Source organism: Pteropus alecto, unplaced genomic scaffold, assembly GCF_000325575.1.
Source record: "Pteropus alecto unplaced genomic scaffold, ASM32557v1 scaffold125, whole genome shotgun sequence".
In the NCBI taxonomy this organism is placed as follows: Eukaryota; Metazoa; Chordata; class Mammalia; order Chiroptera; family Pteropodidae; genus Pteropus; species Pteropus alecto.
In genome coordinates, this window is record NW_006436888.1 from 7,491,195 (window position 1) to 7,495,205 (window position 4,011).

The window sequence follows — 4,011 nt, forward strand, 5'->3', positions numbered from 1 at the left end:
GCCTGAGACGAGCTGCCAGAATGGCCAAATGAGAGGCTGGATGAACTAGCAACCCTGTAACTACGGTAGCTGTAAGGAAATTTTCTCCTCTAAGTCATGATACCAAATAGGAGAAATGATCTACAAGTGCCCCATGTGTAAGGAATTCTTCTCTGAGCGAGCAGATCTTTTCATGCATCAGAAAATCCACACTGCTGAGAAGCCCCGTAAATGTGACAAGTGCGAAAAAAAAATTCCCAACAGGAAACTGAAAGATACTTTGTAACTGACAAGTAAAAACCTATGGGCCATAAAGAGGAATAGCAAACTGGGATTATTTGTGATTCGAATGAAATAACTAAAGTCAAGAAATGAAAGAGAAAGAGAAAGGGGCGGCTTCCTAACAGTTCCTTTTCTCCCACTGCGACGGGCGTTCCGTTACCTTGCGAGGCTTGGCCGGCACCTGCCTTGTGGTTGTGCCTGTCTTCTTCCGAGGATGACGTAGTATTTGTCCAGGATATGCACTTTCTTTTCAAAGCCGGAATGCTGTAGCTCCTCAGGTATCTGCGGCAACATAATCGGGTCACGTATTCTTACCTGTCCCCTAACTTTGCCATTTCCCACCTTTTCGCTGTTCTCACGCCACTTGTTTGGGATACCTGTACTTTTACTTATTCATTGAATAAACCTGACATGTAATATTTTGTGAGTTTAAGGTAGATAGTGTCACTTTGATATGTAATATGATCGCTGATGCAGCAGTATTTATCACCTTACTTAATTACAGTACAATATTCTGCATAGTCATTAGACTATGCGTTACACCTATGGCTTATTTACCACTTGTTACAAGTTTATACCCTTAAACATCATCACACTTCTTCCTCAACCTCATCCCCTGGTTACCCTCATGTCACTGTTTTTCACAGGTTTAACTTTTCTAGATTCCACATGTAAGTGGTATCATACTAGACTTTCTTTGACTTATCTTGCTTAGCATACTGTGCTCGAGGTCCACCTACGTTGTCACTCCTGGGAGGATAGCCTCCTTTCTCATGGCTGAATAATATTCTGCCGCCTTTTTTTATCATCTGTTGATGGGCATTTGGGCTGTCCCCATACCTTGGCTATTATGAATAATGCTGCTATAATCGTCGGAGTGCATTTATCTCGTCAAAATCCTGTTTTCAGTTCCTTTGGGTATATACCCAGAAGCAGAATTGCTAAACTGTATGGCAGATCTATTTTTAATTTTTTGAGGAACCTCCATATTGTTTTTCATAGTGGGTGGACCAATTTACATTTCCGCCAACAATGTATGAGGGTTCTCTGTTCACCACATCCTCACCAGCTCCTACTGTCTCTCGTCTTCCTGATGATACCCATTCTAACAGGTGTGAGGTGATATCTCACTATTGTGGTTTGATTTGCATTTCTATGATTAGTGATGTTGAGCATCATTTCATGTGTTTCTTCCATTTTCCCGGCACCATTTGTTAAAGAAACTACCCTTTCCCTGTTGGGTATTCTTGGCTCCCTTGTCAAATATTAGTTGACTATCTATGCCAGGATTTACTTCCGGGCTCTCTACTCTGTTCCATTGGTCGATTTATCTATTTTCGTGCCTCATACTGTTTTTATTACTATGGCTTTGTAGTATAGTTTGAAATCCAGAAGTGTGATACGTCCAGCTTTGTCCTTTTTTCTCAGGATTGCTTTGGCTATTCGGGGTCTTTTGCGGTTTCACACAAATTTTAGGATTGCTTTTTCTGTTTCTGGAAAAATGCCTTTGGTGTTTTGATGGGGCTTGCATTGAATCTATAGATGGCTTTGGGTAGAATGGACATTTTGATATTAACTCTTTTTATCCAAGAACACAAGATGTCTCTTTCCATTTGCTACTGTCTTCTTTGATTTCTTTCAGTAAAGTCTTGTCGTTCTTGTTGTATGGATCTTTCACTTTCTTGTTTAAATCTATTCCTAAGTATTTCATTGTTTTTGATGCTACTGTGAATGGGATGGTTTTCTTTTTCAGATGCTTCATCATTAGGGTGAACGAATGCAATTGATTTCTATATGTTGATTTTGTATCCTGCCACTTTACTGAAATCATTAATTCCAACCATAAGATCATATCATCAGCAAAAGCAACAATATTACCTCTCCTTTTCCAAATCTGGATGCCTTTTTCTTTGTCTTGCCTGACTGCCTCAGCTAAGACTTCTAGTACCATACTAAATAGGAACGATGACAGTGGGCATCCTTATCCTGTTACTGATTTTAGAGAAAACTCTTTCAATTTTTCTCCATTGAGTATGATGGTGGCTGTGGATTTGTTGTATATGGCCTTTACTGGGTTGAGGTATGTTTGTTCAATACCCAGCCTTTTCAGGGGTTTGATCGTAAAAGGATGCTGTATTTTGTCAAATGCTTTTTCTGCATCTATTGAGATCATGAGATTTTTAATTCAATGATGTGATGTATTACATTTATTGATTTGTGTAGACTGAGCCATCCTTGCATTTCAGGGATAAATCACATTTAGTCATAGGGTATAATCCTTTTACTGTGTTCTTGAATTTGGTTTGCTAGCATTTTGTTGAGAATTTTTGCATCTATATTCACCAGAGATATTTGTCTACGGTTTTCTTTTGTTGTGGTATCCTTATCTGGTTTTGGTATTTAAATGCCGAATGCTTCTCTTCCTGGAATACCCATTATTTTAATGCTGGCTTTTCAAATGGTGTCCGATAGCTCTCATAAGGTTTTTTCACTTTTCAAAAATATTAGTTCTTCAAACTTCATCATTTCTAAATTCCTATCTTCTAGCTCACTAATTCTCTCTTCCATCTGACCTGTTTTATCTCCAATGCATTCTTCAACTTGTTCACTGAGTTCTTTGGTTCTAGAATTTGCTTCATTCTTTCTTAGGATTTCAATCTCTTTGATAAATTACTTCCCCTATTTGTTAATTTTATTCCTGAGATGACTGTATTGCTTTTCTGAGTTTTCTTGTAGCTTGCTGAATTTCTTCATAACGGCTATTTTGAATTCTTTATCAGTTAAACGGCAATACTCTGTGTCTCTAGGTTTGGTTGCTGGAAAATTGCCATTTTCTTTTTGTGACATTGTGCTATCAAAACTTTTCATGGTGTCTGATGAAAAGTGCCTCTGCTGCTGCATCTGAAGGTGCAAACACATTTCTTATATGGACAGGCAAGAACTTATTTATTTTGATTCCAACAGTGCCATGGGTCCGTGATTAGAAGCCTTCCTTTTGTTTACCAGAAGGTGGTGCTAGAGCAACAAGCTTTTGGTTTCTCTAACCAGAGCTGAGACTCAACTAAGGTTGGGAGTATATTAAAAAAAAAAAAAAAAATCAGCTGGAAGAAAAAAATTGTTGTAGCAGAGTGGGGGGAATTGTGTGCTCCGCACCTGGTCTTCAGGTGTGCCCACGGCCCAACAGGGGGGCCCAGCGGTCCGCGGGCGACCTCTTGCCAGAATCCCGGGCGCTTTCCTTCGGTTCTGTGCCTGCCCACTTCGCTCTCCTCTTCCTCCGTCACTGTGGTCTCTCCGCGGACAGCGGCAGAGCTCTTCAGCCGCAGCACGCACGGCTGCACCAACCCCCTTTGCCTTTGCCCTCTCTCCCTCTGCCAGAGGGTCGCGCTGGCCCACGGGGCCGCCACCTTCTCTGCAGCCGCTCCTGTGGCCTAGTCCGCCCGAGGTCAGGTGTGTACACAGGCGGATCTCTCGGGAGTCCTAGGAGGCTTGTTGAGGCGCGCTTTTTGGTTACAGGTATCCAGTTATTTGAAAATTGAAAGAGAGAAGAAAGGAACAACTCATGCTGCCACAATGCCAACGTCGTCTTGCACTTCGTTCTCTGACGGAGTCGCTCCTGGCCGTCCTGGCCTGAATCCCTACGCGACGGTTCCCGTATCACGGTCTCGAATTGAGCTTTAAATCGCGTATCATTTAAATTCGAGGAGCGTAGGTCTTGTCTCCCAACTAAACCACAGCTCCTTCAAAGCAGGA

General features: G+C 41.6%; 1 protein-coding gene across 5 annotated transcripts in view; it reads right to left on the minus strand.

The window, feature by feature from the left end:
• PER3 (period circadian regulator 3) overlaps positions 1 to 4,011 on the minus strand; it is a 45,332-nt gene that overhangs the window by 18,168 nt on the left and 23,153 nt on the right. For all 5 annotated transcript variants that reach the window (XR_001517132.2, XR_001517131.2, XR_001517130.2 and 2 more), the window contains exon 14: positions 422 to 543. Coding sequence is in view for 1 of the 5 variants with exons in the window: in XM_006914442.3 (XP_006914504.1) it covers positions 422 to 543 (122 nt within the window). In the remaining 4 variants the exon portion in view is untranslated. The remainder of the gene's footprint in view (positions 1 to 421; positions 544 to 4,011) is intronic.